A 21,695-nucleotide genomic window follows, 5' to 3' on the forward strand; every position below is an offset into this window, starting at 1 on the left:
TCTCTTGTGTGTTTTTAAAGATAGCCAAACAAACCCAAGTAGGAGTATATATGGTTTTACTTATATGACTGCCCACTTAGCTGTAAATGGAGATATCAATATTGTGCTTTCTACCTTGCTCTGCTCACATCATCATGTTTCAGCACATGGGTTCACGTCCATAGAGAACTGCCATTCTTTTTTATCAATGTGTGAGCAAATCATAGCAAATCATAGATATTAAGGATTTTTGCATCTGTGTTCATGACTGATACTGGTCTGTAGTCTTCTTGTAATTCTCTTGTCTGGTTTTACTATCAGGGTTATGTTCACCTTATAGAATGAATTGAGAAATATTCTCTCCTCCTTGATTTTCTGGAGGAATTTTTGTAGTATTATTTCTTCCCTAAATATTCCTTAAACCAGTGAAGCCATCTGAATATGGAGTTGTCTTTGATGGAAGGTTTTTAACCACTCAATTTCTTCAGTAGGTATACGGCTTTTCAAGGTTATGTATTTCTTCTTGAGTGAGCTTTGGTAACCTGTGTCTTTGAAGGAATTTGTCATTTCATCTGAACTGTCAAATGTATTGGCATAAACTTTATGATATTCCTTTATTATCTTTTTAGTATCTATAGGATCTGTAGTGATGGTCCCTCTCTGATTCATGGTATTGATAATTTAGGTCTTCATTTTTTTTCCTAATCATTTTGGCTAGAGGATTATTAATTTTATTGCCACCCTCTATTGTTCTGCTGTTTTCGATTTTATTGATTTATGTTCTTATGGGTTTTTTTTACCTTCTGCTTCCAATTTAATTTACTTTTTGTTTTATAACTTCTTATAAAGAAGCTTTAATCATTGATTTTAATCATTGATGGAAGCTTTGATCATTGATTTTTTTAAGCAAATCAGCTTATTTTTTTAAACTAACATACCATAAAATTAACTCATTTTTGTATTTAATTCTGTGAATTTTGGGATATGTATGGATATGTGTGAACACCACATAATCAGGAGATAGTACAGTTTCATTATCAGAAAAATATCCCTCAGGCTATTCCCCTTCCAGTCATTGATTTTTAAACCTTTCTTCTCTATGACTTTAATGCTGTAAATTTCCCTGTAAGCACTGCTTTACCTGCATCCAGTAAATTTTAACATATGAGGTTCATTCAGCTTAAAATACTATGCAGTTTCCCTTTTGATTTCTTGTGTTTTGTCATGTCTGTAATTTCTAGCTGTGTTTCTTTGACTGATTTTTCTCCTGCTTTTGGATTCCTTCCCCCATTTTCTGCATGCCTGGTCATTTTTGATTGGTTAACAGTTACTGTGATTTTTACACAGTTGAATGCTGGATTCTTCCTGTAAATATTTTTGGGCTGATGGTTCAGTTAATTGGAGTTGGTCTGATCCTTTTTTGAGGCTTTCTTTTAAGCTCTGTGAGAGCTAGTCCAGAAAGCCTTTAGCTTAGGACTAACTTCGCCCTACTACTGAAGGCATTACCCTTCTGAGACTCTACCGTGTCCCATGGTGAGGTAGTCTCTCCACACTGGCCAGTCCTGTGTGAGCTCCAGGAATTGTTCCACAGGCTTCATTCTGGCAGGTCTTTCCCTTTCTTCATGTGCACACACAGACCAGAACACTGAGGCTCTGAAGGAAACCTCTGCAGGTGTCTGAGCTCTCTCTCTGCAGCTCTCTCTTCGTTTCTCTTGTCCATGAATTTTAACCCCTTGATCTCTCTGAACTCCAGACTCTGCCTTCTCTGAGAGAATCACAGTCTTTGTCTGGATTTTCTTTCCCTGTGCTGAGGCCTGGATACTCTCACTGGAGAGCAAGCTGGAGCAATCACTGGGCCACCGCCTTTGTGCTTCTCTCTCAGGGATCTCTCTCCTATGCTGCCTGTTCATCCAGAGTCTGATAACCATTGTTTAGTATATATTGTCTTGCTTTCTAAGTTGCCTGAGTCAGAAGAATAAATTCAATCCATCTTGGCCAGAAGCATAGCACCTTTAAAGAAAAAGTTTGATTGAAGTCTAATTGATGTCCAATAAACTGCACATATTTAAGGTGCACAATTTGATGTGTTGACATATGTAAATACACATGAAATCATCACCATGATCAAGACGGTGTATAATCCAGCATCCCAAACATTTCCTCATGCCCCCCATTGCTTCCCACACCCCTCTCCCCAAGTAACACCAATCTGCTTCCTGTCATTCTAGATTAGTTTGCACTTTGTAAAATTTTGTATAAACAGAGTCATGCAACATGTACTCCTCTTCATGTGGCTTCTTTCAATCCACATAATTATTTTGAGATCCATCATGATGTTGTGTGTATCTCTAGTTCATTTCTTCTTGCTGAGTAACATTCCACTGTATGAACGTACCACAGTTTATTCATTCATCTGTTAATGGAAATTTGGGTTGTTTCCAGTTTTGGACTATTACAAACAAAGCTGCTGTGAGCATTTGTATGGCCCCATGCAGTGTATGCCCATACAGAGAGTTGTATGAGCATATACGTTCTTTTCTCTTGGATAAATACCTAGGAATGGAATGGCTGAATCATATTTCCCATATAATTATGGGAGATATGTGTATGTTTGCTTTTATTTTAAGATACTGCCAAACTGTTTTCCAAGATGCCTGTATAATTTTATATCCCATCACCAGTGTACAAGAGATCTAGTTCCTATTACTTCCTTTCCAACATTTGGTGTGGTGACCTTTTTAGTTTTCACCATTCTAATAGGTTTGCAGTGGTATCTTATTATCTTAATCTGCATTTCCCTAATGACATTGAACATCTTTTCACGTGTTTCTTTTGCCATACGTGTCTTCGTTGGTGAAGAGTCTTTTCAAATCCTTAGCCCATTTTTTGTATTGAATTGCGTAAAAAAATTGTTGTGTTTCGAGAGTTTTGGGATTTTTTTTTGTTTTGTTTCTTTTAAGACGGAATCTCATTCTGTCACCCAGGCCAGAATGCAGTGGCGCAATCTTGGCTCACTACAACCTCCGCCTCCCAGGTTCAAGCAATTCTTCTGCTTCCGCCTCCTGAGTAGCTGGAACTACAGGTGCGCGCCACCACGCCTGGCTGATTGTTGTATTTTTAGTAGAGACGGGGTTTCACCATGTTGGCCAGGCTAGTCTCGAACTCCTGACGTCAAGTGATACACCTGCCTCAACCTCGAGAGTTCTTTATGTATTTTGAATGCAAGTCCTTTGTCAGAGGCATTTAGCAATTATTTCCCCCAAGTCTGTGGCATGTCTTTTCATTTTCATAACAATATTTTGGGAAGACCAGATGTTTTTCAATCTCCTTGAGGTTCCTGTGGCACTTTTTAATACTTCCTTTTCTCTATATTTTTTTCTCTCCCATTCTAGATAGCTAGGCCTTGGAAGGCAGAAACCATGTGCTCCCTGCAGTACCCAGCCTACTGCCTGGCACTCAGTCGGTGCTCAGCCAGAGTTTGCTGATTGGTTGCCGCTCAGCTATGTGGCACATCCCCAGGGCCATCTCTTCCTGGCAGCCTGTAGCTCAGGGCTTCAGCAAAGAAGATGCTGTCTGTGTGGTGTAGACGCCAGGCTCCAAGGGACAGTGGGCAAGCTCCTCATCTTCCGTGTGACTGGCGTTCTCCATGGGCTTCCTCCCTGCAGCCCTGACCTGGGCGGGGAGCAGAGACATCATGGCTTACCAGGTGTGCTGCTGTGCACCTTCATCCAGTCTTATGTGCTGGAGAGACCACTCTCCCATGTTCCCACCTGGGCATCCTACCTCTTTTTCTTGGGAATTTCTTCGTAGAAGAGTAGAACTGTATATTCAAGGAAATTAAATTCCTTCTTCCATTTTCTGCTAATGCTATTCATGTATTGATTCATTCATTCATTCTTCCAACAACTATTTTGGAAGCTCCTGTTAGATGCCAGGCACTGAGATCAGTATTGGGGATGCAGTGGTGAACCAAACAAATGCTTTCGTGGAATCTGGATTCTCTTAGAGGAGACAGACAATAAACTAGTAACCAAGTAAAATAATCCCGTGTAGCGAGAGTGCAACAGTGAAAATAAAACTAGGTAATGTGGGGGCGGCAGGCTGAAGATAGAGGGTACTACATCTGCCTGAGCAATCCGGAGAGGCCTCTTGGAGGCTTAAGTGATCAGGAGGAATAGCCTTGCAGTCTCTGATGAATTTCCGCACGTAATTCGTTATTCAGCAAATGCATGTGGAGCACCAGCTGTGTGCCAGGCAGTATGCTCAACATGGGACTACAGACTCCAGGCAGACCAACCCAGGCTCTTGCCCAAGGAAGCATCAGTCACTCTTGGACAGAAAAGTCCTACGAGGAGGCTGTCAGCACAATAGAAGGTCACTTGCCTGGTGGTGAGCATGGACTCTGCCCGCAAGAGTGAAAACCCGTTTCCTGAGGACACCCGGGCTATGGTAGAGGGCAGAGCAGGAAGGGGCATGAGAGCCTGTGGCATATCCGTCGGATCACTGCCCGTTCCCCAGGGTGAGCGGCAGCATGTCCGAGGCAGCGGGCTGCCCCAAGAGGCAGGCATCTGGAGCCAGTCTGCAGGGTTAGCACAGGCAGCAACTGTGAGCTCTGTTCCTACGAGCCATGTGGGGCTGCTGGGGGGCAGTTGGTCAGTAAGTGAGCTGACCCACTCTGCACCCCTCATTGTGGGTTTCCGGTAATTCAGCCAGCAGGTGGGAGGGGTGGGAGGTGAAACCGAGAGGCTTTCTTATCATTCAGCAGATACTTGCTGAGCACTTGCTAGGGCAAGGCCCTGTCACAGGCACTCAAACAAGTCCAGATGAGTCTCATGGAAGTGAACAAGAAGATTAATTGTGACTTTGACAAATGGTAGAAGGAAATGAACAGGGTGGAGTGATGAGGAGGCCCAGTGGTTGTGCTGCAGGGGTTACTAGGTGCTAGTCAGGGTGGTCAGGGAGGGCTCCTCTGAGGAAGGACCAGCAGAGCCAAAGCCCAGAGAGTGAGACAGATCTGGGGCAAGAGTGCTCCAGGCGAAGGGAGCAGCATGTACAGAGGCCCCGGGGTGGGAAGGAGCAGAAAGTGGGCCGAGGTGAAGCTGGCCAGGTGGGCAGGGGCCAGGTCATGAAGGGCCTTGAAGGCCATGAAGAGGAATTACCATTTTTTTCCCAAGTACAGTGGGAAACCCCTACAGAATTTTTAAGCTGGACAGTGATGTGGTCAGATGGAAGTTTTTAAAAGAAACTTTGGCTACCAGATGGAAAGTAGATGACTAGGGGTGGGGATGAGTTGCAGGAGGGAACACCAGGAGACTTGCTAAGAAGCTGCTGCAGTCGTCCAGGCGAGATAATGTGGATCGGATTAGGCTGCTGGCTGGGGAGTGGAGGAAACTGGAAGGACTTGTGGTTATTTCAGCGCTAGAGCCAGGATGTGCTGACGGATTGAATGTAGGGGTCAAGTGAAAGGGACGAATCAGATGACTCCTGCGATTTGGCTTGAGCAACGGTCGGGTGCATTTACTAGGATGAGGAGACAAGGAGAGGCACTGGGCTAGGGAATGAGGGGTTCTGGTTGATTTGAAAGAAGGGGGCATGAAGGGAGGAGCCTAGGTAAGGCTCAGGTTCCTGACTTCTTTGACTGTGTGACAAGTAGCAGTGCCATTTCCAGAACTAACGAGCATAGGCCTTGGAGCAGGTTTGGAGAAGAAACTGAAAAGTTCAAGTCCAGTGCTCCGAGGCCCAGGTGCCTAGGGAAGCTGCCTCATGGGGGAGCTGCCACCTGGTTTATGCTCAGTCCTGGCCTGTGAGCACAGAGTCTGTATTTGGTGGGGCTTTGGTGGTGGTGGTTGGTTGGGTGATTGGTTTTTGGTTATGCAGCAGTTGGTCAGGCTGCACTTGACCTTCAGCCTCAATTTTCCAGATCCTTACTCCCCAAATCAGGCCCCCAAGTGACCTGGTCTCTTTCTCATAGATTTTTCCTCATAGACAATTTTAACATAAAAGCCATGTTAATAAAAACCAAATGTGAGCTCAGGCCTTCCAGTAAATCGTAATAGATTAGATGCTGCACCGAAATGAATATCCCACAGTGGAAAGGGTTGACCGGTTGGTGGAAGGCGCTTGTTGTGACTCAATTGGGCCACAGAATGAATTCTGGTTTGTTTCTGTAATAGAAAATGCAGGCTTCGCTCTTCTATCAAGTCTGCTGAGTCCTGGGCCAGAGGTCGGGGGATGGGGGGTGAGTTTTACAGCTTTTGTATCTTGAAGTTTCCCCAGTTCAGCTACCAACCTTCTACTCCTGCCACTCCATTTGTCATTGTTTACCCAGGAAGAAGGAGTCTTGGGCTCTTTGTGTTTTGTGTTTTGTTTTGCTGAGAAGTTAATGGAACGTGGATGAGAGATACGGAAAAGGTTGAAAGGTAATAGGATAAAGGGAAGCTTTTGCCATGCAGAGAACTTGCACAACGTCATTTTGGATCTTGGCTGACACATAACCAGAATTGGAAGTACATTGGAAATTGGCCCAACATCTGGTTAGCTTTCGAAATCTTTGGTCTATAGTCTTCCAAAGCTGGTAATACTTGTGTGACTGCAGCCAGGGAGACGTTACGTAGTCAAAATACATTTTTTAAAAGTTTGAACATTGTTTACCTGCTGTTCTCATGGTGTCTTTATCCAGATCTGTCTAATTATTCTTATGCATCTTTGGTCTGGGTCTTTTCCATCCCTATGCTGAATGGGAGCTACTACTAAGGGGGAAGAATCCAGATATCAGAACTGAGAGGGAAGCTTAGTAAGAGTTACTTACACTGTGGGGCCGCACCCTTCCCTTCTGTTCTGGATTCTTTGAATGAGTTGGTTGAGAGTTCCGCCCTCCAACCCTGTGGACAGGAGACACCCATTCTGACTCGGTGGGCAGCTCAGGCTCTGACCCCTAAGGCAGGGCTGTGGGTGGGGCAAGGAACATGTGGTCTGCTGGAAGCCAGAATGAGCTAGTGCTCCCGTGAAGTGCAGCAGGATTTCTTTGGAATTTGTCTGTCACAAGGCACTTATGAGTTGAAGCAAATAGGATCATATATTATCCACAATGTTTATTTCTGTCAGAGGGAAATGACTGGCAAAGAAGCTATTGGATTTGCAGCAAAACCTGCCTTTCTGTGACTGAGAACCATGGGGTATGCATGTGTGTGTATGAGTGTGTGTGTGTATGAGTGTGTGTGTGTGAGAGAGAGTGTGTGTGTATATATATATGTCCTTGCACACAGGAGCCATCTTACCTTTCACATGCATGCCCCTGTTATACGGTGACATTGACCTTAGCCACTCAGAACCATCAGCCACCAGATTGTTTCAGGCAGGAGGCTTAAACCCAAACCAAATTTGTTTGTCACAAATTAAATGCCATCCTAAGAACAGTGATGGTCATGCAGTGATTGTTGTGGAAAACAAAAATGAGAATAAGTTGCTTTTTCACTTGCCTTTGATTATATCACCTTAAGATAACCAGCTGCTGACAGTGTCGTATTTCTTTCTAGCCTGTTTTGTGTGTGGGTGATGATTGGGCTTTTCTGCACAGCTGTCATATGGTGGCTTCTATTTTATGTACATTTCCCTTTAATTTTGAGATTTGTCTGATCTTCTGTCCTAAATTTGATCAAAACTACTTAACTTTAAAAAAAATTAATTCAGCAAAAATGTATGGGCTGTTGTGTTTGTGCCAAGAACACCACTAGATCACGTGACACCCATAGCTTGGGCAGGTGGAGAGAAAGCGCATTAACCAGCAGGGATCATGGGACACGGCAGAGAGGATGGAGGTAAGAGTGAGGTGGCTGCATTCAGGGCTGGGCTTTCCACCCTCCGCATGACCTCAGGCAAGCTTCATGTCTTTTTTGAGCCTCAGCTTCCTCGTCTATAAAATGGAAATAATATTAGCCACTTCACGGAACGTCATGAGGATGAAATGAAGCATTCCACTTCATATGCCTGGCAGATGGTCACCATTTCTTCAGGGCTTACCATGTGAAGGCATTCTTGTCGTCTTAGCAGAATCCTCTCCTCCTTCCTTCCAAAGACACTTTGTCCTTCCCGAGAGAGACTGGGGATTTTGTTGTTGTTTGTTTTGACTGAGTATTTTGGTAAATGATAAGGCCTCCTTGGAAACACTTGATAGTTCAGTGTCACAGAGAGGATTTTAAAGGCCATGGTGGGAAAAAGAGCTGGGAGAGAGAATGGGGCACCTGGCCCAGAAGGAGCTTTGGGGAAAGAAGGGAGATGTTCAGAGGGTTTTCTGTTGTATAGTTTTGCCGTGTGCTGTGTGGAATCACCTCTGCTCTCTGCCTCCCAGGGCTGGTGATAAAATCTACCTCACATGGACTGCATGGCAGTAGCAGGTCAGTTTGGGGGAAAGGGCCGGAAGCATGAAGACCACTTGGAGCAGCCAGGGGAATGGGACCACCCCAGTCAGCCAGGACACAACGAGATCATGTCATGGCCCACTAGCTGCCTCTCCTGGGCCCCTCCACTGCATCACCCTGCAGGATCCTGGCACGAAGCCTTGCCTGTCCCTTCCCCCATCCTCCACCTCATCACCCCCCTCCCCGGCTCTTCCCCGCCCTGACCTCCCTGGCTGTGCTCCACTCCCTGCAGTCCCACCTTTGTTTGGCAAGTCCTGGCCCTCCCTGTCCAGCTCAAGGCAAACTCCTGTTCATCCTTTAGGATCCAACCTGAGCAGCTTGTCCCCTGAGAGGGGCCCCCAGCAGCTCAGCATGCCTCTTTTGGGCTGTCTGTAGCTTGATTTAGCTCTTGTTAGGTTTTTTCCTTTTGTTCTTTTGTTCTAATTTTCCTTTTTTTTTATTTTAGGCTGGACTGCAGTGGTGCAGTCTCGGCCCACTGCAACCTCTGCCTCCTGGGTTCAAGCAATTCTCGTTTCTCAGCTTCCCGAGTAGCTGGTACTACAGGCATGTGCCACCACACCCAGCTAATTTTTGTGTTTTTAGTAGAGACGGGGTTTCACCACATTGGCCAGGCTGGTCTCAAACTCCTGACCTCGAGTGATCTGCCCACCTCGGCCTCCCAGAGTGCTGGGATTACAAACGTGAGCCACTGTGCCTGGCCTAACTTTCCTTTTATAACACAAATGATAAGGAAACACATCAAGTTATGCTCAAACTAAAAATTCTCATCCATGCATTAAGCAGTGATCAAACTAAAAATTCCCATTTGTGCATAATAATGAGAGGTAAAGTTGTTGGTCTGTGATGGTGCTTTTTCTCTTTCGATCCTGATAGCAGTTGTGGGGCGGGTAGTTACCATAATTATTCCCACCTCACAGGTGAGGAAACTGAGGTTCAAAGAGGTAAAGTGTCAAAACAAAGTTTCTCCCGTACTCCACCGCTAGGCTTCTCATTCCTGCTGTACCCAGCTGTCCCCCTAGGAGAGAGTGAACCCAGGGACATAGAGGGGTGGCTGTTGTCAGCCTGAGAGGATGGGCACCCTGCATGCTTCTGGTGGGCTCGCTGAGTGGGAGCTGCCACCCTTTCCCATCTGGCTCCCGCCCACCTTCGGGATCATCTGAAGGTGGTTTGAGCCGTGTCTCTGACTTGCTCTGTGGCCTTGGGGAAACAGCTTAACAACTCTGGGCCTTAACTTCCTCATGAAAGGAAAGGGCTAGACTTGGAATCTGGTGCAGAGAGAAGTGTTTCTATCCTCCGGAATCTTCCCTTCATGGAGAGTTGAGAAAGGTCAAGATCATCTTGACACGCTTTTCTTCCTGTCAAGAGCTTGCCACAGATTTCCTCATTGTTCACAAATTCTAAGAAGGCAGAGGGGGCAATGATAGGAAAGAAACAAAAACGGACCTCTCTGTGGAAATTCAAGGCCTGGTCCTAGTTTGCCTCTTTCCATGGTTCTGTGGCCACAGCCCCATTCTAGAAGGAGCCAGAAGCCAGGCCCTTTCCGCTGTCCTCGCTGAAGTGGAGTGATTGCTGGTGGGTTATAAAGTTGGGCGATGCACCTGGGACGGAGAGGAGCTTTTATTCCCCACCCCCACCCCCAGAACCACTGACTGGCAGTTCTCAAAGGGCCAGAAATTAGTGGGTAGAGAGATGTTATGACAGTGTTAACATTTCTGGAAAAAACAAATGCCAAAAAGATTCAGCTGACTTTCCTCTTGCCATTCAATAAGCCAGAATCGTTCAGGGTTACACATTTAGCATTAACATGGGATACAGAATCCACAAATTAAATTTTCACTGCAATCAAATTTTTTGAGGAAACCCAAATTTGTGGGGCGTTTTGGGGCATGAGAGAGACTACTACCCAACTCAAGCCTTTATGCCGTCCCTCACCCAGGTCATCTCCTTGGTATGACTTAGCCTCTTTCTGGGAGCTGGAAGGAATTCAGAAAAGCAAGATATATTGTTATGGCTTATTTCATCAACCTGTGTGTGCAGGAGTTACTTAGAATCCAGACAATCAGCTCTTCAATGCTATCCTCCACTATTTTGTCAAGGTTCTAAATGAAGCGTCATCTGGTACTCAAGGGACCGTATTTCAAGAGTTCCGAGAAGTGCCACCTTTCCCCCTTTTGTAGAATAACAGGAAAAGACGTGTTCCAAGCACAAATAATCCATTCAGTTCGCTGAGCTTGGATCAAGTGAAATATTTGTTTCTCCAAGTGTATTTTTCAAGAGCCATGTCAGATGAGCAGATAAGGAGTTTGAAGACCTCTTACCCCAGGCGGGAACTGTTCTAGTAGCCCTAACAGGTCTTCTGTCACTGCGGGTCCTGCGTGCTTCTTTAGGAGAAATGATAACAGGGCTCAAAGTCACACACTTGCCTGTTCCCTCTTTCCTTTCCACTTACCTTCCCCACCCCCATCTCATCTTTTATCTTTTAAATGCTGTTAGTTTTGGCAGGAAGAACTGTTGAATTTTCACTGGAGGAAAGGTGATTCCCTTGCCTGTTAATGATAGATCTCTGCTTTATTGGTGTCATTGTATTAGGTTGGCACAAAAGTAATTGCAGTTTTTGAATTGCTTTTAATGGCAAAAACCGCAATTACTTTTGTGCCAACCTAGTATGTGCACCTTTCTGTAAGAAAAGGCTTAGCTTAGTGTTTTTCTGCTAATGTCACCCTCAGGGGCAGGGGTGGCCTCTGCCTCACCTGACTCAGAACTTGATTCCTCCTACCCATGTTGAGGGTGGGGCCCAGCTTTTGAGCTTGTCGTTAAAAGCTTGAGGGCACAATTGTTGGGGATGACAGTAGTTTCCTTCGGGTATAGTCTCTCTTTCTCTAGGCCTGGGTTTCCCCAAGCGTAGAAGGTGCCTAATACGGGAGTGGCCTCAGGTGGCCCTCAGACCTGGCACCCAGTGGCAGTGAATTGTGCTATGGGACGGTTACCCCTCTTTCTACTCCCTTCCCTTTCCTCTGCTATGTCTGGGAGAATGTCACCATTTGGGGCTAGCTTCTCTCCAACACTATTAAGTACCTGCCAACCTCCCTTTTTAACAAAGATCAGGCCTTGGGCCACCATGAGTGGGCAGTCACCAGTCATTGGCTAGAATGTAAAAACATTTTTTGATTTTTTAAAAATTATTACTGGCAATTATTACATCAATCCTGATTTCCTATTTATAAGTAGGGACAGAAAATGTATGTTTTAATACGTTTATGTAAGTTCAGTTTATGGAGAGCTCTGCAATAAGTTTTGGCACCGACAGCAACCAGTCATGACAGCAGGTGCCAAGAGGGGACAGGCACGGTGGCTCACACCGGTAATCCCAGCACTTTGGGAGGCCTAGCACTTGGGGAAGCCCAGGAGTTCAAGTCCAGCCTGGGAAACATGGCAAAACCCTGTCTCTACTAAAAACTAAAAAAAAAAAAGAAAAGAAAAAGGAAAAGAAATCACCAAGAGGGAACATATGTGGCTGAAGTTGAGGAAACCCCACTCTGCGGGGCCTTTCAGGATGAGGAGGTCACGTAGTCAGGAGGCCTCCGCTTACATCCTTCTCCTCTGTTCCAGGCATAGATCCTGAAAAATTAGAGCGAATCCAGCTCCCGGTGCCAAACGCAGTCGAGAAGACCACCTACAACCATCCGCTGGCTGAAAGACTCATCAGGATCATGAACAATGCTGCCCAGCCAGGTGCCCACTTGGGGTGTTGTCTGTCCACAGGGCCACGCAGTCATGGGGAGCAGGCCCCACTGGAAGCCTGAGCCCTGGGTGCTAGGCCTGAGCCTTCTGAGAATCTGGGTCCATCCCAGCCTCTCCCTCGGCCTCTCAACCCCTGCATCCTGGGCCAGCCCTCCTGCCTGCTGGAACTGTGTCTTTAGCTCTGGGTCTCCTTTTGCCATGCCACCCCCTGCCACTTGCTAACCATCTTTCTTCTCCTTCCACACCCCGCCTTCCTTTGCTGAGATTATCAATGTTTGTCACCCCCCGAATCTCTGGGTGGCCCAAGGTGATATTATGAGAAAGAACTAGGCTGAGAGTGGAGTGAGGGGAGAAGGTTCAAAGGTTTAAGGGGCCAGTAGAGTAGGAGACAGAGTTTTGTTACTAGCAGCAGTTGTGGGTAGGTATGGGAACAGGTAGGAGTGAGAATGCGTTTGGAGAAAAACTCACTTGGAGGAGGCAGCTGAAGAGAGGTTACACTAGTGCTGGGGCTGGGTAGGGACGGGCCAGGAGAGCCGATGGAGCTGAGACCACCCAGCCTTCTCCTTGGTTGCCCCTGGGGCATGTATCATGTTTGAGAAGACCTATTTTTCGTGATAGTGCTTTTTCTCTTTTCTTTTCTTTTCTTTTTTTTTTTGAGATGGAGTCTCGCATGGTCGCCTGGGCTGGAGTGTAGTGGCGTGATCTCGGCTCACCGCAACGTCCGCCTCCCAGGTTTACAGGATTCTCCTGCCTCAGCCTCCCGAGTAGCTGGGATTACGGGGGCACACCACCACACCCAGCTAATTTTTTGTATTTTTATTTGAGACGGGGTTTTACTATGTTGGCCAGACTGGTCTCGAACTCTTGACCTGGTGATCCATCCACCTTGGCCTCCCAAGGTACTAGGGATTACAGGCATGAGCTGCCACGCCAGGCCTACTTTTTCACTTTTTAGGCAGAGCCCCTTTTCTCACCTATTTTCACCTGACTTACAAGGCATTAACAAAGGGACAGGCAGGGAGGTGGGCAGAGGGGTGTATCTGCCTTTAGTTTTTTCCCAGTGACCTATCGTGGTCTCTGATGTTTCCAAGGCCTTAGAGGCATAGCCTGAAGACCTCCTCCTCTCCACAGTGGGACCTCTCCCCAGAAATAAGCTTGAAAGACCCACAGAGGAGTTTACGTAAGAGCAGTTGTCCTTCAGTCAGTCAGTTACAGATGCTTCTAGGAGAGATGCCAGACGTGGGTTTTGGCATTCTGAGCACCTGCAGTCTACCACTGCCCAGCGATGAGACCGTGGACAAGTCCCTTCCCTTTCCTAAGCCTCAGTCTTTCGAGCACTCACTGCAATCGGTTTTCATACAGATTCCTTGAAGAGCTATATAAAGTGCTCGGCACTGTGCCTGGCTCACGGTAGTAAGTAAGTAATAGCATAATAAGTAAGCTGTGTTAGAGCTCTGTTGCACTTGACAGAAACCCGACTCACTCTGGCTTAAACAATACAAACAGACAAAGCTATGTTGGCTTATAAAGTCTGCTGAGGCCTGGCTTCAGGCAAAGCTGGATCCAGGGGCTCAAACAGTATTTTTCTACCTTTGGCCTCTGCCACCTTCTGGGTTGATGAGTTAAATGTCAGCCCCTCCAGCTAGCCCTTTCTCCACTGAGACACTAGACTTACTCTATGGGAGACACTTAGATTTGAGCAGTCTAGTTGGAAGAGAGATCTCGAAGTGATATTTGCAGAATACTTTACAAATATTAAAAATGCTGGCAAGGATGAAGAGATGGCTGATGTAGGTTATAATGCTTGTGCCCCTCAGGGCCTCACCACGGTCCTCGGCTCAACCCGGCACAAGGAGAATTTCTCTTACCCAGCAGTTCTAGCAAATTGTGAGGTTGAGCCTTACTGGCTCTGACTGGCTCCCTTGCCTGGTTCTTACCTAGTCACTGGGACCAAGGGAATGTAGAGCACCCCAACTGGCTGGGTGATGTGCCCAACCCTGGAAGGGGAAAGGAGGACCAGCTCCACCCAAATCACATGACCCAGAGTGGGACTGGCGGCTCTCTAAAGGAAAGTGGGAGTGCAGCGCCACTCTCTAGGCCTCAACAGTGTTTAGTCACCCTCTTTTTCCTGCACCCTGCCAGTAAAGGGACTTCAGGGAAGTATTTGGTGTAGGTAGTTTTGATGGAGAACATTGAATTCTAACTGATTGGGAATGGCTTTGGCATGGGGGGTTCCCTCTGTGTCCCCACTGGATGTTGGGAGCCATGAGCAGTTGGTCTATCATCTGACCTGCTAACCTCAACGTGGGTAGGCAGGAGCCTTGGGCTTAAGGGCGCCGCTCCCTGGGTGTGCAAGGCTCACCCTGGTTTGCTCTGCAGATGGGAAGATCCGGCTGGCGACGCTGGAGCTGAGCTGCCTACTTCTGAAGCAGCAAGTCCTGACGAGTGCCGGCTGCATCATGAAGGACGTGCACCTGGCCTGCCTGGAGGTGACGCCCTCTCCCCTCCTCCTTCCTGTGGGCCAAGGGAGAGGGACAGGAGGATGGAAGGGAAGGTGCTGGCATCCAGATAGGAGCCCTGGCCTGTGGTGTCATCGGTCACCAGCTAGAAGCAGCAGGGGCTGCTCTCTTGAGACCCCACTCCAACCTACTTATTCAGCAGGGACTTCCTTTCGGCTGAGACTCGCTGAAGAGTCCACTTAATTGAGTTTTAGTGGTTCCTGCTGCACTTATTTGGTTCTGTATTTGTCCTCAGGATTTCTGAATTTTTTCTTTGGTGTTACAAAAGTTTTAAGCACATACAAACACACTAACACATATACACACATTGATTATGGTTTTTGTGCTTAAAATATACATTAAATTTTCAGTAGCGTTTATGGTACCTCCTCTTATTTTCTATGTTTATTTTAGAAAATTTAGGAAGTACAAAGAAGTAAAAGTAACAACTATAGTTGACACTTTGGCTGTGTCTATGTAGACACACACACACATATTATATATGTAAATATATTTAAGTATTATATAAGCAAATAATTACATAAAGGAATATATTTACATATACAATATGTAAATATACACTATGTATATATTTACGTATATAATATATAAATATGTAAACATGTGAATATATGTAAATGAAACATCTATTTACATATATGTAAATGAAAATTCATTTATAAGTATGTATTTGTTTGTATACACACACACACACACACCCCCTTATAAATGAACTTTTTGTCTTATACAAATGTAGTTGGGCTAGGTGCAGTGGCTCATGCATGTAATTCCAACATTTTGGAAAGCTGAGATGAGAGGATCACTCAAGGCCAAGAATTTGAGACTAGCTTGGACATAAGTGAGACCCTGTCTCTACAAAAACAAAAACAGTTAGCCAGGACATGCCTGTAGCCCCAGCTACTCAGGTAGCTGAGGCTGGGAGATTGCTTGAACCCAGGATTTTGACACTGCAGTGAGTATGATTGTACCACCGCACTGCAGTCTGGGCCACAGTTTGAGACTGTATTGAAAAAGTAAAATAAAAAAGGAGTCATAATGGCCATATTTGTAACCGTTTTCCCCTGATTAACTGTATATTAACAGCTTCTCATGTCATTACAATCAAATTACCTATCCTTTCGCATTTTCATTTTGAGCTCTGTCTCCTTTCCTCTCTCTCTCATTAAGAACTATTTTATAGGCCAGGCATGGTAGCTCATGCCTCTAGTCCCGGCACTTTGGGAAGCCGAGGCGGGCAGATCACCTGAGGTCAGGAGTTAGAGACCAGCCTGGCCAATGTGGTGAAACCCCATCTCTACTGAAAATACAAAAATTAGCCAGGCGTGGTGGCAGGCACCTGTAATCCCAGCTACTCAGGAGGTTGAGGCAGGAGAATCGCTTGAACCTGGGAGGCGGAGATTGCACTGAGCCAGGATCATGCCATTGCACTCCAGCCTGGGCAACAGAGTGAAACTTCATCTCGACAAAAGGAAAAAAAAACAAAAGAAAACATTTTATGCATTAAGGTTATTAGTCCAGATCCGTTTTATACGTACTCATGTTTTAGAATTTGTAGTTTGCCTGACTTGCTCGCCTAGATGAGACCTGCCTCCTTCACACCTTCCTTGTCTTTTAACAGGGTGCAAGAGAAGAAAGTGTTCACCTTGTACGACATTTTTATAAGGTAATTGACAGAGCACAGATGGACAGCAGCATGGTGTGTCTTGTAGAAGCAGCAGAAGTGGTGTCTGGTTCTATGCAGATAAACGTTATATGTCTTCAGTTATTTTTTATGCCTATAATTACTGAATAAAAATGCTCAATTTCATAGTCCCTAGAGCAGCAATACCTAAACTTTTTTCTGCCCATGCTGTCTTATCAGTAAAATTTTTGAGGACTCAGCCCCAGTATATGACAATTTGTTTCTCAGTAATACATGGATTTGGTTGTTTGGGAATAATTATATGTAAATTATGAACTACATACATATAAACACACATAAGTAAATTATATATATATGATGTGCTTATGTTCGTGAGTTACATATGCTTACATATATAAAATTACTTATGAATTACCTATGAATTTATGAACTATATACATGTATATTATTTTTATACATATGTGCTAAGAAACCTTATAGAGGCTTCTAAACCTTTATTAAGTTTATTGAGATTTTGTAAAGTGCCACAGTGACTTTCAGTATCTGAAAAATTTGCAGAGCTTTGTCTTCAGGTTCCAGATGGTTTTATAAATATCTAATTGCAGCCAGGCATGGTGGCTTATGCCTGTAATCCCAGCACTTTTGGAGGCCAAGGCGGGTGGATCACCTGAGGTCGGGAGTTTGAGACCAGCCTGGCCAACATGGAGAAACCTCGTCTCTACTAAAAATACAAAATTAATCAGGCATGGTGGCACATGCCTGTAATCCCAGGTACTTGGGAGGCTGAGGCAGGAGAATTGCTTGAACCCGGGAGGCAGAGATTGCTGTGAGCCAAGATAGCGCCATTGCCCTCCATCCTGGGCAACAAGAGTGAAAACTCCATTTCAAAAAAAAAAAAAAAAAATTCTAATTGCCATGGTTTTGTTTTAGCTTTTAAGCATTTGATTTTAGTCCATTCAGCACCATAAACTGGGTAGCTTAAAAACAATAGAAATTTACTTCTGGGCTGGGCACAGTGGCTCACGCCTGTAATCAATCCCAGGACTTTGGGAGGCCAAGGCAGGCAGATCATGAGGTCAGGAGATTGAGACCATTTTTGCTAATATGGTGAAACTCTGTCTCTACTGAAAAATACAAAAAAAATTAGCCTAGCATAGTGACGGATGCCTGTAGTCCCAGCTCCTCTGGAGGCTGAGGTGGGAGAATGGCGTGAACCCGGGAGACGGAGCTTGCAGTGAGCTGAGATCACGCCACTGCACTCCAGCCTGGGTGACAGAGCAAGAGTCCTCAAAAAAAAAGGATATTTATTTCTGTCATTTTTGGAGGCTGGGAAGTCCAAGATCAAGGCAGATTCAGTATCTAGTGAAGGCTCACTTTCTCATAAATGGCACCATCTTACTGGATGACCTCATCACCTCCCAAAGGCCCTACCTACTAATCCCATTACCTTGGGAATTCGAATTTAAATATACGAATTTGGGGGGCGCGGCAGGGAGCAGAAACACTCAGGCCTTGCCAGCCTCATGTGTCTTTCAGGCAAGGCTCATCACTCGTCAGCCATGGTGGATTAATCCATGGGTCAAATAGTCATTTTCTAGTTTGCTGGCCTCTGGATCAGGTCTCTGCACGTGGCTGCTGAAGATCCTCTTACAGGGGGAAGATGGCAACACTGCCATTTCCTTGCTGTCCCCTGTAGTTTCGTTTTTTGAGCCCTCTTTAAGCTGCTGGTTTTTTGCAGGAATCGTTTTAAGCCACTACATTATTGCCAGTGTTTGTTGAGATAAAATGAGGTTACATAATTTGGAGATCTGCCTTGCCAGGCTCGGATGACCCCATCCAACTGCAGCAGTGGACATACCCAGACAAGGGTGGCACCGTGGTGGGCCCCTACACACTAAGGAGGAAATCCCACTTTCCCCTTAGAACATCCGAAACCACGCTTGGCTTCCAAGTGAGGATACACCCCCACTAGCAAAGCCCACAAGAAAGCAGAAACCTCAGGGTTGCATTAGTCATCTTTGAACCTCTTTCCAGTATAACTGCCCTAAGTTTATGTCCCCTGGAAAGCTTTTGGATTGCAAAAACAGAAAGATATATAGGTAGGCATTTTCCCAGAGGGTTATTCTTTATTAACAAAAGGAGAGCTTTATTTAATTTCTGGATCCCTTCTCCCAACCCAGATTTTTCTTACTTTTATCCCATAATATTTATTACACCCTAAGTATAATTTCTCAGCAGCTTTTAGATGTTTTCAGGAATTGTCTTTTCTGGTGTTGATAGTTATATCACACAAGAATATTCAAATTTAGTTGTACTTCTGACAACTGAAAAAAACGAAAAAGGATCTATTCCCTTTCCCACCCCAAGTGTGGGGGGGAGGTGTGTGTGTGTGTGTGTGTGTCTCGTTCAGAACCTGTGAGAGAGATGCAGCAGTTCTAAGGCTCATTGTCCAGTAGAGATTATCATGACAGTGAGTGCTCACACTGACCCAGCCCCAACTGAGTGACAGGCTCTGTGCTTCCTTGCATTTCATGTGCATTAACTCATTTCGTCTTCACAGTACCCCAGACAGACATGCCATTCTTGCAGTGGAACAAGGAGGCAAGAGGTGTAAAACTGGATTTGGTTATGTGTCTCAGAGCCAAGTTTGTGCCCACCATGCTGTTCTGAAGGGGCGCTCCCAGGCAGTCATGACCCTGAGGAATGACATAACCCCAAAAGCACTCCTCAAAAACAAATGGAACAAGCCATGCAATTGTAATGTTAAATTTATTTAATTATACTCCTCCTCCCAGAGGTGTGGAGCCTCGTATCTTTAATGTGGTAACTTAAACGGGATTGTCCATTTCTCCAACCATTCTTGATAAATAGATGATGTTAAACACTTGAAATATTAGTCTTTTCTATATTTTAATCCTACATAGTAGTATTTTTGTTGTTGTTTTTTAATTAACTGCTTTGACAGAAGAATCCTAACTCCATATACTTAGGAGGGAGAAAATTTTGAGTAGTGCAATTTGATATTTGGTCTGTCATTTGAGCATGTGTGTTTGTGTTCACGTGTGCATTTTACTTCCTGGTGATTTACGAGAACTCACTAATGAGAAACAGATGGCCTCTAAAGCCACAAACTAGAGTTTATAATACTCTGTTGTTTATGGAAAAAAATATGAATAATCTCCTCTTCCCTCCTTTCCTTTCTTTTTAGGGAGAAGACATTTTTTTGGACATGTTTGAAGATGAGTACAGGAGCATGACAGTAAGTGAGGGACTGGGAGACACTTGGGCTGGCATGCGCCTGTGTCCCTGCCAAGCTCACCCTGCCCATCCCAGATGGGGTTTTTTGACTTAGGGCTTTCTGACCAAATAGCAGATTGATGGGGAAGCAGATTTAGAGTGGTGTCTTGTGATCCCCAGCACTGTTAATTTCAGATTTTATTTGTTCCGTCTAAGATGGGAGGTATCCAATGAGTCAGGACGATTATCTGCTATGAATAGTAATTTGGGGGGCAGTATCATTTTTTTGTGGACTTACTCTGTGCTGGATGTATATAGCATGCTGTACAGATTATAACTCTTCATCCTCACACCAACCAACGGTAATAGCTACTGCCATTGTCCCTTTCTTGCTGAATTAGTCTTTTCTCATACTGTTATGCAGAAATACCCAAGACTGGGTAATTTATAAAGAAAAGAGGTTTAATTGACTTACAGTTCCACATTGCTGGGGAGGCCTCAGGAAACTTACGATCATGGTGGAAGGCACCTCTTCACAGGGTGACAGGAGAGAGAATGAATGCAAGGAGAAAAAATGCCAGACACTTAGAAAACCATCAGATCTCATGAGAACTCACTCACTATCATGAGAACTGTATAAGGAAAACTGCCGCCATGATTCAGTTACCGCCACATGGTTCCGCCCTTGACACGAGGGAATTCCCACGTGTCTCACCATTCAGGGGGAGATTTGGGTGGGGACACAGAGCCAAACCATATCACTTGCCAATGAGGAAACTGAGTCAGAGAGGTCTAGTGATGTACCCAAGTCTGCCTGGCCGGTGAGTGGCGGAGCCAGGCTTCCGGAAGAGGACAGCCCACCCCCGCATCCCCTGTCCTTCTCCATGTATTATATCCCTGCCTTTCTGTTTGCTGCTCTCCTGGAATGTTCCAGCATGCAGCTCTTCCTCCAGTCTGCAGTGCCAGCACACAGGATTCCTTCCTCCTCCGGCAGGCAGAATCACAGGAAGCCATAGGTTCAGAAGATCCCAGCTTTCGCTGCTTTGTGCATTTGTCTTTGTATCCCGGCACCTGCCCTTGGCTAGGTACTCCATTAAGTACATGATAAATTATCCTTCTTGTGAATATTACCCACCAAAGCGTGTGTGATTTGGGAAGTTTATAATAAACCTAAGTGTTTTAAGTGTCAAAAAGAAAAAGGCAGCGTGCACTAATTGGCTCCTTGGCTTCACAGCCTGTTCCCCGGGAATCTGGACAGCCGGGCCCTCACCACGTCCTTTGTCACTGTGTGTCTGAGGCCTCCATGGAGCCTTTTCAAGGGAAAGGTGTCCGTGGGCTGTGCATCCACAGCCCCTCCCAGCCCCTTCAAGAGTGACTCAGTCTTCCACCCTTCAGACCATTCCTTAGAGTGGAAGGGATTCATTTGTCGTTTGCCATTTCCTCTTACCGCTGAGACATCCCCCTGCAATGTCATTCCTTACAGTTTGGTTTCCTGTTTGGAAATGTCAGGCTCCTATGGCACTTAACCATGTGGGAGAGCTTGGGCTCTTAAACCCCTGCTCAGTGTCTGTTTTTGACAATGCAGCCTTGAGTGCATTGCTTAAATTCTGATTTTTTTTTTTGGTTTTCTTTTTCTTTTTTTGAGACAGAGTCTTGCTCTGTCACCCAGGCTGGAGTGCAGTAGCGCGATCTCAGCTCCCTGCAACCTCCGCCTCCTGGGTTCAAGCAATTCTCCTGCCTCAGCCTCCCAAGTAGCTGGGATTACAGGCGCCCACTACCACGCCCAACTAATTTTTGTATTTTTAGTAGACGGGATTTCACCATGTTGGCCAGGCTGGTCTCGAACCCCTGACCTCGTGATCCCTCCGCCTCGACCTCCCAAAGTACTGGGATTACAGGTGTGAGCCACCTCGCCTGGCGATTTTTTTTTTTTTTTAATCCATAAGGTGGGGGATCCCTACCTCGGAGCTGCCCAGGCTGTATATGAAATAGCCAGCAAGAGGCCTCATGGGTCTATACACAACAACAAATCCTCATGGGTCCATACACAACAAATGCTTCCTCCCCCTCCCACCATGGGGAACTTCCAAGGTTTTATTTGTTTGATTGATGGTTTGTTTTAATCAAGCATGTATTGTGTGTCCTATACAATGCCTGGCA

The 21,695-nt window shown here is 45.5% G+C and overlaps 1 protein-coding gene across 17 annotated transcripts in view; it reads left to right on the top strand.

The window, feature by feature from the left end:
• CLEC16A (C-type lectin domain containing 16A) overlaps positions 1 to 21,695 on the top strand; it is a 238,351-nt gene that overhangs the window by 81,306 nt on the left and 135,350 nt on the right. For all 17 annotated transcript variants that reach the window (XR_012429259.1, XM_065537629.2, XM_065537627.2 and 14 more), the window contains 4 exons: positions 12,006 to 12,128; positions 14,517 to 14,626; positions 16,275 to 16,319; positions 19,507 to 19,557. Coding sequence is in view for 16 of the 17 variants with exons in the window: in XM_065537629.2 (XP_065393701.1) it covers positions 12,006 to 12,128; positions 14,517 to 14,626; positions 16,275 to 16,319; positions 19,507 to 19,557 (329 nt within the window). In the remaining variant the exon portion in view is untranslated. The remainder of the gene's footprint in view (positions 1 to 12,005; positions 12,129 to 14,516; positions 14,627 to 16,274; positions 16,320 to 19,506; positions 19,558 to 21,695) is intronic.

This window comes from Macaca fascicularis, chromosome 20, assembly GCF_037993035.2.
Source record: "Macaca fascicularis isolate 582-1 chromosome 20, T2T-MFA8v1.1".
NCBI lineage: Eukaryota > Metazoa > Chordata > Mammalia > Primates > Cercopithecidae > Macaca > Macaca fascicularis.